At 43.0% G+C, this 17,606-nt stretch overlaps 1 protein-coding gene across 7 annotated transcripts in view; it reads right to left on the reverse strand.

Annotated features, from left to right (window-relative positions):
• Positions 1 to 5,914: 5,914 nt before the first annotated feature.
• The window catches only part of LOC122766974 (microtubule cross-linking factor 1), a 60,224-nt gene continuing 48,532 nt past the window's right edge, over positions 5,915 to 17,606 (reverse strand). For 3 of the 7 annotated variants that reach the window (XM_044022282.1, XM_044022266.1, XM_044022258.1), the window contains 3 exons: positions 16,753 to 16,829; positions 14,950 to 16,516; positions 5,915 to 6,396 (listed from right to left, as the gene is read on the reverse strand). In XM_044022282.1, the coding sequence (XP_043878217.1) occupies positions 6,211 to 6,396; positions 14,950 to 16,516; positions 16,753 to 16,829 (1,830 nt within the window). In that variant the 3' untranslated portion in view covers positions 5,915 to 6,210. Of the gene's footprint in view, positions 6,397 to 12,902; positions 12,961 to 13,668; positions 14,768 to 14,949; positions 16,517 to 16,752; positions 16,830 to 17,606 lie in introns of those variants that run through there. The other 4 variants (XM_044022275.1, XM_044022289.1, XM_044022300.1 and 1 more) reach the window with 4 other exon arrangements.

The raw sequence follows: 17,606 nt of genomic DNA on the forward strand, positions 1-17,606 counted from the left end.
AGAGCCTGAGACACCTAGTTCTTGAAGGGAGGAAGTCAGGATCTGGTGGTTAACTGTGTCAAACGCTGCAGAAAGGTCCAAGAGGATGAGCACAGAGGAGAGAGAGGCAGCCCTGGCAGTGTGGAGTTGCTCAGTGACAGCAATAAGTGCAGTTTCGGTCGCGTGACCTGCTTTAAAACCAGACTGAAGAGGATCAAGAAGGTTGTTCCGGTGAAGGTAGGAGGAGAGTTGATTAAAGATAGCACGCTCCAGAGTTTTGGAGAGAGAAGGAAGAAGAGAGACAGGTCTGTAGTTATTTACTTCAGACGGGTCAAGGGTGAGTTTTTTAAGGAGGGGGGGGGGTCACTCTGGCCTCTTTAAGAGATTCCGGAAAGCAACCAGATGATAGAGATGTGTTAATGAGGTGGGTGAGGAAAGGAAGAAGATCAGAAGCAATTGACTGAAGAAGGTGAGAGGGGATAGGGTCACGGGGGCATGAGGTGGGGCGGGCAGAGGTTATTAGGGAAAGAACTTGATCATGATTATGTTTTTGGACATGTGAGAGGAAGCAGGGATGAAGGCAACAGTGCTAGCCGTGTGCACCTCTGTGTGTCTGTCTGCCTGTCTGTCTGTCTGTTTGTGTTTCCACACTTGCCAATATGACCAACAGAGGCCGACAGAGGCTTGTTGCGTGAATGGCGTGACGTCTTCCATCTGTGATGCCTTATTTTCAGCCCTGGTGCTTTAGTTCACAGTTGAAATGGTCGTCACACTCCTCCATACAATGAAACACAATAGAGCATTTGTTGTGGAGCTAACCCAGCAGCCGCCCTCTGCTATGCTGCTTCTAGCTTGAACACACACACACACACACACACACACACACACACACAGGAGCCTCAGGAGCTCCCTCACATAAATAATGATGTCCTGGCAAAGCCCTCGCTCAATATGAACTCTCCTCTGTGCCAAACTTTTTCCCCCCATAGCCGGAGTGAGGGGCTTTTTGTATTGTTGGCATGACAACCTCTCGGCTAATGGGACAGACAGGCCCATTGTGTCGCTCATTGTCTGTCTAAGGCCTTTGCACGCAGCTGCGGGCTTAAACAATTTGAAATCCTTTTTTTTGACCGACTGCAAGTCGAGCAAGGCGGCGCGGAGCCTCACAAAGGTTTGTTCAGTAAGAATGAGAGAAGTTTATCAACGTGGATTGAAAAGCAAATTTATCTGTAAAAGACTGTTCATGCTGCTACTGAAATGTGTATTTTTAATACAAAGACACATTAGCGTTCTTGAATCATTCACATGCAAAAAAATTACTATAGCACTATTTTGCTCGCGAAAAGTTAAGATAAGATAAGATAAGTTAGGTTTATGAAAAGAGAAGAGAAGTTAAGTTAGGAGAAGAGAAAATAATAAGATAAGTGAAGTGAAGTGAAGAGAAGAGAAGTTAAGTAAAATTAAGTTAAGACAAGATAAGACAAGGTAAGATAAAAGAAGATAAATTTAAGATAAATTTAATTAAGATGAGATATGATAAATTGCATTGAGATAATTTAAGGTAAGATATGTTAAGTTAAGATGAGAGGACCACAAAGGGTAGAACACGAATAGAAATTATTATTGTTTCACCGACATGAGGAATATACTGGAATTAAAAAGAATCTTTTTCTTTTTTACTTCAGGAAACTTCAGGATGTCTACTGTACTTCTACAGTGACTTCTAATGTCAGAGGTCACAGTGTTAGTACATCAAAGCAGAGTCCAGTGTTTGGAGAGTGCATGTGTGTGTGTGTGTGTGTGTGTGTGTGTAAATTATTCAGGAGTGCTTGGTTTCTCACAGGGAGGATGGAAGTAAAAGCAAAGCATCTTCCTCTTCTCCTCTTCACTCTGTTCCATCAGCAGCTCCCTGCATGAATTACTCATGGTTGTAATTCTGTGCAAGGCCTTCAGCTCTTTGGTGCTGCCTCTTTATCACTCCATCTTTCCTACCCTCCTACCCTCAGATGTTCCCTTCAAAGTCGACACATTCAAATCAAGTCATTTCTTTCTATAATTCTGTAACTCATCTTCTACCTCTTTATCCTCCATATCCATAGTGCTGGTGCCAATCCCAGATGACATAGGTAAAAGGTGGGGTACACCGTGGACTTGTGTCGTGTGTCATTTTTTTTTAGAATTTTTCCGTGACTTGCTCACTTACTTCGGGGTATTGTGTTAGACTGGAGTCATACTTTGTGCACCTGCAAGTCCCCTGAGGTCCACTATGGTGTGTATTGCAGTGACGTGTGGCGAGGTTCATGACTGGGGAGGTACTCGTCAGATGTACAAATATAGAAGCTTAATTCTGATTTAATCAATTCCATACTGTTCACCTCAAAAATAAACTGAACTGGACCACTCACATCAACGTCCTGTACAAAAAGGGTCAAAGTCGCCTCCACCTCCTGAGGAGACTGAGGTCCTTCGGAGTGTGCAGACCTCTACTCCGGACTTTCTTTGACTCTGTGGTGGCCTCTGCCATCCACTACGCTGTGGTTTGCTAGGGAGCGGGCAGCACGGACTGGGACAGAAAGAAACTGAACAGGCTGGTCAGGAGGGCCGGCTCTGTGCTGGGCCGCTCGCTGGAAACGGTGGAGGAGGTGGGACAGAGGAGGACGTTATCCAGACTGTCCTCCATGATGGATAACACACTCCACCCACTGCACCTGACTGTGGAGGGGCTTGGCAGCTCCTTCAGCGGCAGGCTCCAGCACCCTCAGTGTTGGACGGAGCGCTACCGAAAGTCCCTCATCCCCACTGCTGTTCGGATATTTAACTCCTCGTCTTAAATGTCCACTCACTTTCCTACTTACCTCTGATTATGGTTGTAAACTTCAGTGTTTATATTCAGGATTTTTTTTTCTCTTCTGTACTGAGTGCACATCTCGGTTTAGTCTTTTTCTACACTGTGTGTACATTTTTGGATATTGTGCATTCTATCTTATTTTTATCTCTATTTTTATTACTTACTCTATATTAGAGTGTAATTTTTTACTGTAATGTATTTCATTTTATTCTACTCTCATTCTTATTCTTACGTTTTTCTTTTAGTTATCAATTTTAGTTATCAATTTTAGTATTTTACTTGTCATAATGACAGGGGAGGCCGCACATCACTGGTGTATTGTCTGTCCATGTTGGTCCTATGTGGACTTTTGAGAGCATGACAACAGTCCAGGTCACGGTGCACTCTTGTTTTTGTCAAAGACTTCAGCACCGAAGACGAGTCTGGACTAAAACAAGAAAATGGTTGAAAAACTTAAAAAACGTGACTTTAACAAGTGTAACGAGGACAACTTGGTGACTTTAGCTTGACTGAACTTTCATTTATTTAGTTTGTCAACCACATTCTGTTTTCCATGTTTTCTGGTATATTTATACACTGATACATAATGGAAATAAAAGTCGTCAGCATAACTAGGTACAGAAAAAGGACTTTTCTTAAAATCTTCTGGTAGATTGATGATGTAATGGTATGTGATGTGATGCAAGAGGATTTGACTTCTGTGAGGATACTTATTATTCAGATTCAGTGTGTGTTAGTGTGTTTGACCCAACCGTAATCCTAGGGTCTGCACTGTAATCCAACACACACACACACACAGAAGATCTTGTAAATACACATTCATGTTTATTACATGTATTATTTACATAAGACTATAGATCATTGGACTTTTTGATGTAGACTTTTCATTTAAAACATTCACAATCCCTTTTTCTTGTCAAAAGAAAAAGGTAATTAATATGCAATAGTAACAACTATACAAAGACAGTCTGGTAAATACAATAATTTACTTCAAAGGTTTTTTTTTTTTTCAATCTTTAGTCATTGCAAACCACATGTGACAACAAATGAAACACACCGCCAGCTCGACACTTCCTGTCACAAATATTGTTTTTCTTCTTCTTCCCTCATGGCGGAGCTGAGTGATCACAAGACTAGAGCTCTATGTGTAAGCTAGTGTTCAAAGACATGCAGATATTTCACTGATATTTGTAAAAGTGCCTTCCACTTATGCATAAGGTTATTTCCGTGTTCTCAACACGATCACAGAGCCAGGCGTTGATTCTGATGTCGTTAGCATCAGAAATGACATCATGTGTCTCTGCTTCAGACCCAGTGAAGCATGTTTCCCCTCGTCCTCTCAGTGAAACTACAAAGAAACATCCATCTTTAAAGGCTGAAAATAAACAACAACAAACATGAATGCTATTGTTACCTCCACCAGAAAGGTTATGATTTCAGACATGTTTGTTTGAGCAGCTTTAAACCTTCTCTTGAAATGTAGATAATATCCCAAGGAAGAAATGGTCAGTGCTGATCTGGACTGTAATCTAGACTCAGGGTCACTGTACATACAGTGAGTGTAGAAACATTGAGGGCTGGTCATACTCTCCAAGTCTGCATGTACGCAGAGGTCCACTAGATTTTGAGACACGACTGGAAAACCCGATTTGTTCTGCGCATGTGCTCAGTGTGACGACTTCCCATGACCTCTGACCTCTGATGTCTTACAACAGCTGAGGAATGAGAACTAAAGCTAAAAATAACACAACGTGGATTTTCTTTGAAAAGAATAATGACTGTTAGCTATTTTTTTTACCGGCAAGTGTTACAACAAAAGGTCGTCATAAAAAGCTGAAGTCAGTGGCTCTTATTTTGAAAGCCAGGTTGAAAGGAAGTGGTGCTATGCAAGATAGACAGGGTGACTGTTTTTAGTATTGTCACTAATATTCCACGGCCATTTTTCATACATTGTCTTGGCTGATAAACATCAAATTAGAACCAAACCCACTGACTGCTTTGTTTGGGGTCATGGAAGGGGAGAAGAAGTGAAGCACAGCAAAGCGACACACTTTATCTTCTGCCTCCCTCCCACTCATGCACCATCATGTCCTGCTTAAATTGGAGAAAGTGAGATTCTCACTTCAGAAATCAAATAAGAAGTCTCTTCCTAAAAGCATGTGAGACCCTGTAAAGGATTGACCTTACACTGCACACTTTTTACTCCTGGCACAGAATTATTTTGTATTTTTGCATTCTTCTGCCACCCTCCACACATGATATATACACATGCTCATTTCATATCTCTGTAATGACCATTCAGCACTGCACTTTTGTTATATTGAGAAAACTTCAATTAAAAGTTCTTGAATTAAAAGAAAACTCGTACACAACTCCAGTTTGACAGTAACGCGGCTCTTGTCAAACAACGCTGTCTTACAGTTACATCAGTTACATCAGCAATCAGAGCTGGGAGTGGCGAAAAAACCATGGACCCAAACATCATTGTTAGCAATACCAGTCAATATTAATCTCTACATGGTATTTGGCATATGCAAACAGCATGATTCAAAATCAAACACTGCTTTGTGTATGACTGAGTTGCTGTGAGACAAAGAAATAAACTATAGGAATCCTGACATACACCGATGCCAGGTTGCTCTGCGTTTCATGGAGAGTTCCTTCATCTGGGACTGGAACTCCCCATGACATCGGAAATTCTAACATATGGAAATAGGTTGAGGCGGGGCTTTGTAATGTGTGAACGGAGCTGTGAAGCCTCTCACAAAGACATGTGACATATGTATGACCGGGCCTGAGAGGTTTGCACTCTCTGACTGATTTCTCTAGTTTTATTAAGTAATCCTAATCTAAGCGCATCAGCTGGTTGTATATAATTTGATGATTCAATGTTGTTTTTCTTTTTTATAACTCAGGTACGGACACTCTTGCATAATTACGTATTGAGCATGAACTGATTCATGTCAACATAAAAGTAGAAATAAGAAATGGTGTAAACAATCAAATGCAACAGCTGACCTACAGTTAGTAAAGTTATTAAAATATATGTATTTTATATCTATATATCTATATATATATGTGTGTGTGTGTGTGTGGGATGATATTTAAATCCAGTGTGTGTGTGTGTGTGTGTGTGTGCAGGCACCTCTTATGGAAATGTGGTTACATTTATTGAACGTCTTCTGTTGAGACAACAGTACATTCCAGGTTCTTCTAAAATGAAGTTCTGGTTCCTTCATGGTCAGCTGGTGCTACTGGGTGGATCCCAACCCCTCCATTCAGGCTCCACCTCTTAAGGAGTCTGGATATGGGACGGGGCTTCTGAGGTACTGGATCTTTTTTAGGCTGAGCTGGAAGAGGGAGAGAGGAGGTAGAGGACGTGCTCATGACAACTCCTTCCTGTGCCCTTGTGGCGGGAAGATGAATCTCCTCTTGGAGCCCTCTCTCAACTTCGGGGAGCAGGAGGAAGAGCGGGTGGCCCAGCGCGAGGGGGGTCTGCGGTTGGCTGGGCGGGCCGGTCGTAGGAAGCAGGAGTCCAGGGGCGGAGCCACAGGAGAGCGTGGCAGGTCCTGCCAATGACAAGCAGCTGTCAGAGGAAAGGAACGTTTTCACAGCTGACTGAACATGAATGAAAGAGAGCGAGAGAAGAGAAGAGAAGCATGGATCCAATGAAAATGAATGTTTAACAAACAATTTGGAAAACTGTGCCTTGAGGTCGAGACAGCGAAGAATTGTGCAAAAGAAAAAAGGATCTGGCTAAAATTTTCTTTATGCTATTTTTATATTTCTACTGATACATTTATGGTTATTTAGTTTGCAGAGCAGATGGAGCTTACTTTAAAAGTGAACCATCAAAATTAGGTCACTCAGCCTCTGCTGAGTTTAAACTCTTTTTATAGAAACAAAGAACAATATCAATATTGCTACATTTAGTTCATACCGTCATTTCGTATAAATCAAAGAGCTGCTTTGATGTTTCACCTTTATTACACAGTAAATGTGAAGCGACTACAGGTGGGTGGAATCAAATCCAGGCCTGGGGTGGCCCATGGCCCATGGGGCCACCTGAGATATCCGCCACTCAATTTTGCAAGACACAAAGTGGCCTTAGTGGAGTGATTTCTCTGGTATTTAAGTTGTCCTTATTGCTTCCCCGTGTTCTTTCCTTGTGTGAATTATGCAGCATAACTTGTCACTGAAGCAGTGGTGACAACAGTGAGCGACGCATAGGAACATAAACCTGTTACAGCTCAATAGGGATGATGTCATCATCATCATCATCATCATCATCGTCGTCCTCCGCTTATCCGGGGCCGGGTCGTGGGGGCAGCAGTTTCAGCAAGGGAACCGAGACACATTGACCAGCTCCGACTGAGGGATCCCGAGGTGTTCCCAGGCCAGAGTGGAGATGTAATCTCTCCACCTTGTCCTAGGTCTACCCCAAGGCCTCCTCCCAGCTGGACGTGCCTGATACACCTCCCTTGGGAGGCGCCCAGGAGGCATCCTCACCAGATGCCCGAACCACCTCAACTGGCTCCTTTCAACGTAAAGGAGCAGTGGTTCTACTCCGAGCTCCCCCCAGATGTCTGAGCTTCTCACCCTATCTCTAAGGGAAAAGCCAGCCACTCTCCTGAGGAATCCCATTTTGGCCGCTTGTACCCGTGATCTCGTTCTTTTGGTCATGACCCAACCTTCATGACCATAGGTGAGGGTAGGAACGAAGATTGACCAGCAGATCGAAAGCTTTGCCTTCCGGCTTAGCTCCCTTTTCGTCACAATCATGCGGTAAAGCAAATGCAGTACCGCACCAGCCGCTCCGATTCTCCGGCCCATCTCCCGCTCCCTCGTCCCCTCACTCGTGAACAAGATATTACAATACAATATTTGTGTTTATAAAAGTTGCAGTGAGTAAAATATTTAAGTGTTAGTGACATGTGTCTCACAGTCTCAGGCTCCGATATGAGCATCAATCGGGGGCCACAGATTCACACAGAGACAGTGCTCTATGCCTGTGAATAACACTCAGAGATGGAGTCCCTTCAAAGTTGTTGCTGCAGTCAATAATAACAACCTGTCCATGGATACAAATGAAACAGTACTATGTGTATGACCGATTTACGACAGAAGTGCTCTTAACTTTAAAATTTTTTTACATCTTGGAATCCTAACAGGGTATGTGAGGTTGCTCTTTGTTGGAAATCTAAGATCAGGGTTAGGATTAGTTACTCACAGTGATGGCAATAGTGTTTGAAGATCTAATAAAGGACAAATTCCACAAAACAAAATAAAAAGATTTATTTTTGCCTTTCACAACCAGAAAGACAATCTTTGCAGCGGAAACCTAAGTACAGCTGATACACATCCATGGTCGTGAACTTCAGCGAGGATCTCTCCAGCCGAGCCAAAACGTGTTTATAGAACACTTCTCTAGTCTCTAGTCTCTGTGATGACCACTCAAAGCTGCTGTACCTTTTCTATCACTCATCGTTCATCTTTCATACACATTGACATGCTGCCGGCACGGCCGTCAGGAGCAACGTGGGGTTAAGTGTCTTGCCCGAGGACACATCAGCAAGACGACTTGCTCTACCACTGAGCTGCTGGTAGAAACAAATAAACACACAGAATTCTTTTTCTGAATCACAGTTCACTCTCTCTCTGGAAGTAACACCATTTTATCACCAACGTTAAAACACAGTGGTGTAAATAGGCCGAGCAAAGTCAGACTTTTCACAGGAGGCAGATTTATTCCCTGATACATCATCCTCCTCTTCCTCACATATACTTCACACACTGGTATACCAGATTAGATTATAACACATTAGACTGTGTGATAGAGTGAGAGATAATGTGACTTTAATATACCCTGGTACATACAGTATAACAGTTCAAGATGGAGTCACATGCATCTTGGATGGAGAACACATGGCCCCTTGCTCAAAGACAAAGAGTGTCATAAAACTCAGTCAATAAAGATCCCTTATCTTCCACACATCAGTGGGAAACCCACCTCAGTGGTCACTTGACCCCATGTAACAGGCAATACAAAAGCCAGGTTTCCCCTCCTTCTTTCTCTTCTATTCTCCATCACACCGGAGGACACATGCTCCTCTGCTCTCCCCTGCCCTTCTGGGTGCAGGAAGGACACAGACGTCAGCTCTTCAACTGAACTGAAGATCAGCAAGCGAACCCTCTCTGCTGATCTTCGAGCAGGCCTGCTCACAGCAGCCTGCTATCCTCCCATCAGAGGCAGCGACACCAAAGTCTGCCTAAGGATCAACCAAGGATCCAGAGCCAGGTTAGCTCCAAGTAGCTAACTTTGTGAGGAGGAACCTGAGCCACAGACACCAGAAACACAGTCAACCATCTACCGTTCCTGGACCAACAGACAGCACCTCAAAAGGACACTTTTGCATCTTTTAAGGATTGGTAACGTAACTGGGCCTAGCATAGCATTACACTACTTGGCTAAGCATAGATGAAAGGTTGTACTGAGCTTACTTGCTCACACAAAGTATTGTTGTAATGTCTAGATTTAGGTTAATATGATGTTAGTGATGTGCATGCTTCTAACCTCTCATCTAACCTGATTTAACCTCAGTTTACAAAAGTAGTTAACCAAAAAACACAGCAGCCATGCGGTCAAGAAGCCATCTTTGATTCCGCCATCTTGTTGTAGTTTCTTTGTCAACCGCCATCATGAGTTGTAGTCTACCTCTATCTGACTTGACCATCTGACCTGCACACACACAGACTCTCTCTCTTTCACACACACACACACACACTGTATATAGTTACATTCAGTAGATATTCTTGTTCAAATCTTTGATGTCTTTTTAATAAATGTTTTATAAAATATACAGTCTGGTCTGATTAATATTGCACAAGTGTGTATATTGCCAACCTCTTCCCTCTAGAACTCCAATCCTTCAATTCACCTAACTATTGATGTAGTATTGTGATTTATCAATTATTAAGTTAATTATTAATCATAATCCAAATTGGTAGTCGGCTTAATTTATGAGACTGTTTTGGAGGTTATGAATTAATGGTTCATTCAGAACCGATTGTTCTCCTCTGTTTGAGAGGAGTGGTGCCCGATTTGAGTTTGACTTTTGACTTTTTATAAGAAATTAATTATTCCATAATTCATTAATTATTAATATTCTAAATTCATAACCAATCACGCTCCTAATCCCAACAACAGTATCTCTTTTCCTGCAAGTACCAGGGAGCTTGCGGACCACTGGTGGTACACGTACAGCAGTTTGAGAACCATGGAGCTATACAATCACGTTCTCAACCGTCCATGCAGTTTAACACTTCTCTAAACAAAAGCTAAAAACAGCTGAACTGACCTTTTTCTATCAGTGTATGTGGAGACTGTAGCTGTGACGCTGTTAGAGGACACAGCAGGTGTTAGATAAAGGACAAATCTGAGATTTATAACACACAACAATGCAAATTTAGCGGATTATACATCTGTTCCAACACTGTGGGAGCGTTTTTGTTCACATATTCATGGCGTTGACTGCACATAGAGCTTTGGCGTTCTCTCCATGAGAAATGAAAATGTTTTGATTATGATTAGGCCATGAGATGAGAGCAAGGTGTGTGTGTGTGTGTGTGGGAGTGTGACTGATCACTCTGGCCTGATTTATAAATAGTTCACCTCTGCGTGTTAGATTTCTGTTACAGGATAGTGCAACAATCTAATCCTGCTAAAAAGGTCCATGGTGACGTGAGAGGATGAAATGACGGATCCACCAGTGACTGACGTGCTGAACAACCTGCTGGAAGTCGTCATGAGCTGACAGGAAAACACGTCAGTAAAGAGACGGCATATGCGTCATGGAGACGTCTCCATTAATAAATCATTATGCAGAAAAATCCATGTTTGACTGGTGACTGGTCCCTGTGATGTTAATCCACCAGCCCGCACACATGACCACAGACCATGCGGCAGTAACGTAGGAACATCAAAGAGAACAAGTTCACATCAGATGCTTGTGACGGAAAAATCCACCTGCAGGTTCTGACTGTGGCAACATTTTCTAAATCATGTAAAAACAAATCCAACATGGACAATTTAAAAAAATTTAATTTAGGTAAAAAAATAAATAAAATCCTAATCTTGCCATTTTGACTGTCTTTAAATCGACATTGTCTACTTTTGCAATATTTATTTTACAGAAACTGAGTATCCCAGCCAGCATGTCATAAGGGTTGTAATGGGGCTGACATTATGGGTCCCAAGCGGGTTTGGATGTGGTTTCCATAGTGGCCCCACCCACGTTTGCCCACTTCAAGCCCAGGTCCTCTTAATACCCTTTCCAGGCTACCTGGGTACTAATGCCGCTTTCCCACTACATAGTCCCGGCTCGCCTCGCCTCCGCATGACTCACAATAGTACCTCCTCATTGAGGGTGGAGTCATCACAGCATTCAAGACTTTGTTACGCGACACACACAAATTAATGACTAGCAGTTCTCTTTAATGTACTGAATCATTATAATCAGTTCAATAAAAAGACTTTTTCAGTACTTCCTGCGTGACTGGAGCACAGACTCACCATCGCCGCTTTCTGAATACACTCTGTTACGCTCAGAGTCCTGTGTTAAATATTCGAATTGTAGACGTTTCCTTGCTAGAGTCCTCCCTCCCTTTGTTACAGTCTGTAGTCTTACCCATAGAGGTCACTGGTTCTTACACAGTGTACCTTCAACAAGAAAAAAACCCTCACAGTCATATTTCATTCATAAAAATGTGTGAGGTGGATTTTTCCTTGTAGCAGAATATTCAGTCCATCTCCACCAGAAATCACATAAAAGCAGGTGATCTGAGTGAGTGAAGGATGAGTGTGCAGCAGCCGTCTTCAAAGGCCTGGTTAGTGTGAGAGGAAAATGGAGAAAATTCATTTTAAGAAGAGGGGGGAAGAAGAGAGCCCGTACATGCTGACAGACAGACGGACGGACGACCTGCTAGAAACACATTAGACAAACATCAACCTCAGGAACATGTGACACATCCAAGAGTCAAATCTGTTGTGTCATGATCACATGGTCCAACCCGGGTGTAAACATCCAAATGTGATGCTGTCAATCATCAAAAAAAACCAACCTGACGACTCTCTGAGTCACATGAGGACCATACCGGTGGTTTTACAGGATCACTGACACCGCTTCAACCACGGGCCTTTCTGTGTGGAATCTGCATGTTCTCTACAGCCCACAGTCCAAAAACATGCAGATTAGGATCATTCTACACTTTAAATTGAGTGTCGGTGTGAGAGTGAATGGTTGTTTGTCCCAGGGTGCCAAGGTCAGCTGGGATTCGCTCTAACTATTAGCGACTATTCTTGTGATACTACCACCTCATAAAGTCCATACTAAGCAAAGCATATTGAGGGAAAACTCTTAGTTAATGGCTTACTGGTTGTATGATAAGGCCATGCAGTATAGGTAATTAATAATGACTAATTAAGAGCTGATATGTTACTAATTTGCATGCTAATAAGCAACTAATTAAGGATGAATATGATTTCCCTAATCAAAAATGTTACCTTTTTTTTTTTTTCTTGTTTTAGTTACTGTGTTGTCTTTATGAGAAGCATCATCTTTTTTAAATGTTTAGTGAAATTTGGTGTTTTATTATATTTGACCAGTATTTGACATCATGTAGTGGCACGTTCTTCTTCTTCTTCTTCTTCTTCTGAATGGAGCCTGATTGAAAACAATTCTTGATGGTGTTTTTTATGACATGGTATGGCACTAGGAAACAGTAGAAGTGATATATGATGAATGGACTAAAACATGCAAAAACACCAGTATGGTCCTTCAAGTAACAGATGATCTATTATTGTCAAAACAGCATGCACACACACATACGCACACACACACACACGCACAAACATTTGACACCAATCCAGTGGCTTTGCACACTATCACTCTGCTGTCCGGTCCATGCAATAATGAACACAGTGAAGAAGGGGAGGGTCTGCAGGGCGTGAGGTGAGAGGGTCTGTGTGCTGGGTGAACCCACCACCAAAGATCATAGAGGAAGAGGAGCAACTTACATCACGGAGACAAGCAGAGTTAGAGTCCCCAAGGAGTTGTTAGTATGAGAGTGTGGTTCTGGATCAGAGCACAGCGGACAGAGAGGAGGAGGAGGGAGGAAGGGGGAAGATAGAGCGGGAAATGTTAATTGGTAAAAAATTGGACAAAGAGGAAGACACACGATAAGTCAGAGGGCAGATATAGGTCGACTGGGAGAAGTGTCTGATAACAGCGTGCAGACAACAGGGAGCAGTAAGCACACACACTCACTCACACACACACACACACACACACACACACAGACACACAGACACATTCACTTCAGACTTGGAAGATGACCTTTGCTGTAGTTACACCCTGATCAGGTACACTTGTATTAGAGATCATCATTTCATATGGAAAACCAAAGACACACCAAACTAGGGTTGGGAAATATGACAAAATGCTCACAGAAACAACGTCTACTGGTAGAAATGATTTCAAACGATCCCATGTGGGCAATTCTGCAAATCAATAAGCGGGAAATTATTATCTCTAAATGCAAAGAAAGGCTGTAATCCCATAACAGGCTTCAAATTTAGCAGGTGACTTACTAAGGGCACCGGTGTGTGCAGTGCCGACTTTAGCGTTGGTTGGATAAGAAATGCAAGAGATATCCGTAGAAACGCGACAGCTATGTTGTTAAAACAGAACACATTAATACACAAGAACAGTTACTGCACTAGCATACCTGATTATTTAACAGGTATTTCATTCAATGTAAGAGGCAGTAATTTAATCAAAAAGTCATGATTGATTCAACTTTAATCATTTGTTACCCTCTGGTATAATTTGTACAGATTTATATTAGATAAACAATTTTAAACAGCATCAGTGTTTAATCAGTTAATCAGTGAGTAACAGAGATGTCTTTATGCTAAGCTAAACAAGCTAATTATCTATAGATTCTATTCTGTTTTGTATGACCTGTTAATGAAAGGTTGTAAACCTGTTATGCTCTATTCTTTCCTGTCACCTTTCATTTGTATTTAATGTACAGCTTAATGCAACATGTTCTACTTGTCTAGCTGGGTTCATTCTTCTGTTCGCAACTTCCTGTTCACTTTTTGACACATCAATGTGAATTGTTTGTGATGGGTAGGTGAAGTATGTTCACATAAGAAAGAATCTACCCACTGATGATGTCACCATTTTTTTCACATCTTCAAGAAATCCCTATCTCTTATAATAATCAAAATCAAAAAATCATAGAAATTTAGTTTGTGTATACAGGATCAGAGACTAAGATCACCCATGTGATCCAGATTAAAGATTTGGCAGCGATTTAAATGTGACATGGTTCAGTGTATACCTCAGATGTGTATACCTCAGCGACATCTTAAAAGATCAGGATGAATGTTGTTATGTTTATGTAAGATGGTAACAGGGATAAGCAGGTAAAGATGCTGTGTGAGTGTATAAGCCTTGGCAGAGGTCTGTGCTCTCTGAGTGAACCTCCTTCTTCTCCCCACATGTCAGCTCAATGCGTTTGAAAAAACAAGAGCTTTTCTTGGTTTATTTTGTTTCAATAGGAGGACTTACTTAAAACTGGGAAAATAGAGGGAGCTGATAATAATTCATGACACAACTTTGATTCCATTTTCAGTCATTTCACGTCTACAGTTATACTCATGAATCATGACCATGGCTCCGGCTTTGTTGATGATAAATGCACAGAAATGAAAAGCCAAACTACAAGAAGGTCATGACAGCGGAGAGAAAAATACACGGACTAAAGACCAAGCAGAAGAAAAAGCAGCTGTAAACAGGTGTGAAATCAAGTACAGTGTTACTAAGGAGTGTTAAATACTTTAACATTACCATTGCATCAGTCAGTGCTTTCAATCTGAGAGAGAAAAACATGAATATTTTAGTGACACTGCACAATACAACGAGACTGATTTCTTGCTTTGCTTTGTAGTTTTTCATCAACACGAGGTACAGCGATAAATATCACTGCCTCATAAAACATGGCCCCCAGATAAAGTGAATGATGAAGCGATGAATCCAGTGCGTCTGTATATTTACCTCCACACATGAAGATTGTCCTCTGTCTGAGTCGGCCTGCTTGCTGCTGTCCTTGCTGTGCTGGTTGCTCTGTCCTCCAGCCTGCAGCCTCCTCTCCTCTCTGATGTTCTGCTCCTGCAGCTTCTTATTGAGGATGCGGGCTGCGTTTTCAGCCAGCGTGTAGCCCGGCGGGGCGGACAGGTCCTGCCGTACGCTCACTAGCTCTGGATTTTTGTCCCCCTGAGTCTCCACGATCAGCTGCACGGGGCTGGGGGAACGCCCTCGAACTGTCCTTGAACACTCCTGCATGTTTCGGTCTGTGGTGAGAGCGGCTTGAGTTTGGCTGGGCTCGGACATGGGGCGTGAGCGACTGGGAGACTTGTTGAATTTCTGAATGGAGTCATAAACAACAGGTGTGTGGTCGATGATATTGAAGAGGCTGGAGAGACCGTCGTTGATGGTGGTGTGGACGGGACTGTCGCGCGTGGTGGTAGAGCGAGCCCATGCAGACTCACTGCTGCTCTTCTGCGGTGTGGTGGGAGTGGGAGCGCGGCTCGTGTTCGGCAGCTCCGGTTTATTATTTGTAGAGAGTTTGCGCTGAAGTTTGGGTGAGCCGTACTTTGGCGAGCAGCAGGGTCGTTCAAACTTACTCTGGATCACAGGAGAGTACTGAACCTTCCTGAGGCTGCGTGACGGGGAAGAGATGGGTGTACCGCCACCTTTGGGTGTGAGGCAGCGATGGGGGCTGCTGGTCAGGTTCCGCAGCAGGTCTGTCTGCAGACCCACGCTGATTGTCTGTGTGGTCTGAGTGCCTCGCGTGGTGAGTCCGTTGGTCTGACAGGCAGTGTCTCGGACGACAGGCCCCTGTGGAGAGCGGATGGCATTTCTCACAGAGATGGCTACCTCCTTCATGTCATCACTCATGTTTCTGGAGAGCTGAAGCTCTAGAGAGGAGGCATAGGCCACTGTGGGGCAGATAGGAGATTGACTGGGAGAAGTTATTAGCCCCCCACTCTCCAAAAGTCCACATGACCACCTCCCGCTGCTAAACACCTCATCTGGACCACTGGCTCCCACCCCAGCTTCACTGCCACCTGTAGCTTTGGTCCCCTTGGCATACAGGAATTCTGGGTCTTGGGCAGTGGGGTGTTCTACTGCCCCAGATCTGGTGGGGCTGTGGAGGATGTGCCCTCCATAGCGCTCCGCTCCCACCCCCGCAGACCCTGCTCCATTGCCCTTCAGTGGGGACTTGTGGCAGTGCTCAGGGCTGCTCAGGGTGCTGGTGGTCAATGTGGCGCTGGTGGTGAGGAACCAGGAAGGTGGCTGGAATGGTTCAGGAATGGGTTCCCCTCCTTGTACATCAGAGGTTTTTTCCGTCCAAGCCTCCTGGGCGGGACCTGAGCCAGAGGTGACTGATGGGAAGTCCCAGCCCTTATTGTTGAACTCCTCGATGTACTTGAGGTCATCTGGGGACAGAGGTGGAGTGATGTCGTCTTGGGCCCGATCCCCGTGACGAGTTTTGTCGGGGAGGAATGGCGAGCTGTCCATTAGCCTCTGGAAGTCACTCATGGAGCACACCGACTTAGCTCTGGAGAGAAAACACACACATGGTTTATGATCCCACTGCAGGGAAAATGAGCCTGTATACTTTGAATAGCTAATTTCAGTGTTATAAAATGGTGTGAAGTATTCAGTGGTGACCTGCGTATGTGAGGGAGTAAAATGCTGCAGGAGGCGGAGAAGATTTGCAGCCTGTCACACTGTATTCACCGTTGTCACATATTGAATAATTTGCCTAACCCCTAACCCTAACCCAAAAGTCACCTGAGCAGACTGCCACTGCTCATCTCCTCCTCTGGGTACGCAGGAGTACCTTCTCTCTCCGAAATCTCATTCAGAGCCTGAAACACAACAGATAAGGTTTCAGTGTAACATCATTAAATAAGTGCAGCAGCCTTTAATAAAATATTCCAAAGTGAGTCTAATTTAAAATCTTAAAAATAAAAACCAAATGGTATTTTACAGATAACCACAGTCATCAGGATTCATCCTCTGGGAACCATGGACATGGCGATCCACGTGAAAACATTTTCTACAAAGCTTCTGATGATCAGCCATAATATTGTATCCATTTAAGTCAACGCACAACGAACTACAAGATTACAAAACAACGCTATTTTCTCCCATGGAATCAAACCACAAAACATCAACTGCATTTTTAAGAACATTAGTACTGCACTACCCACAATCCTTAGGCTTGATTGGTGGAGCTCGCTGTTACTATGGAAATGTTTACCAACTTAGAAAATCATGCAAGGTACAATAGGATCCTTCCATGTGAATCGTGTTTACCACCGAGTATAACAATAACTTCTAAGGCTGCAACTAACAATTATTTTCATGGTTGAATATTTTCTTGTGTAGTTGTTCGATCCATAAGAATGTTGATCTGTGTTTCTCAAACCTTGAAATGATGATGTTATCAAATCATCAAACCAAAGATTTCTGTTTTAATGCTTCCTTTATTATACAGAGCAGAGAAAATATTCACATTTAAGAAGTTGAAAAACACTGAAATCTATTGATCAGTTACCAAAATAGTTGTCGACTGATATTGATTACTCTTTTCAACCATAATCACTTCCTTTTCTAACATAAACATTTTAAACCCACACGTA

The sequence above is a fragment of the Solea senegalensis genome, linkage group LG1 (genome assembly GCF_019176455.1).
Source record: "Solea senegalensis isolate Sse05_10M linkage group LG1, IFAPA_SoseM_1, whole genome shotgun sequence".
NCBI classification, from domain to species: domain Eukaryota; kingdom Metazoa; phylum Chordata; class Actinopteri; order Pleuronectiformes; family Soleidae; genus Solea; species Solea senegalensis.